At 40.6% G+C, this 283-nt stretch overlaps 1 protein-coding gene across 1 annotated transcript in view; it reads left to right on the top strand.

The window, feature by feature from the left end:
- Positions 1–283, top strand: part of tmprss6 (transmembrane serine protease 6) — a 12614-nt gene that overhangs the window by 8957 nt on the left and 3374 nt on the right. The window contains exon 14 of the mRNA XM_016471387.1: positions 107–223. Coding sequence (XP_016326873.1) covers positions 107–223 — 117 coding nt within the window. The remainder of the gene's footprint in view (positions 1–106; positions 224–283) is intronic.

Consider the following 283-nt stretch of genomic DNA (forward strand, 5'->3'; position numbering starts at 1 on the left):
ATGTATATAATGTTATATTTATAACTAGCTATATATATAAAAGCAGAAGTCGTTGGAATGTGCCCATTTAGATTAGCTAAGTAAACGTGTGTGTGTGTGTGTTCAGGTGTACCATGTTCTGACTGGACGTATGTATGTGGAGATGGAACGTGTCTGAAGAAGCCAAACCCAGAATGTGACTTTATCACGGACTGTCCTGATGAATCTGATGAGAAATACTGCAGTAAGAGAGTCACATTGTGTGTGTGTGTGTGTGTGTGTGTGTGCGCGTGAGTGTGTGTGT

This window comes from Sinocyclocheilus anshuiensis, unplaced genomic scaffold, assembly GCF_001515605.1.
Source record: "Sinocyclocheilus anshuiensis isolate Anshui unplaced genomic scaffold, SAMN03320099.WGS_v1.1 scaffold3329, whole genome shotgun sequence".
In the NCBI taxonomy this organism is placed as follows: Eukaryota; Metazoa; Chordata; class Actinopteri; order Cypriniformes; family Cyprinidae; genus Sinocyclocheilus; species Sinocyclocheilus anshuiensis.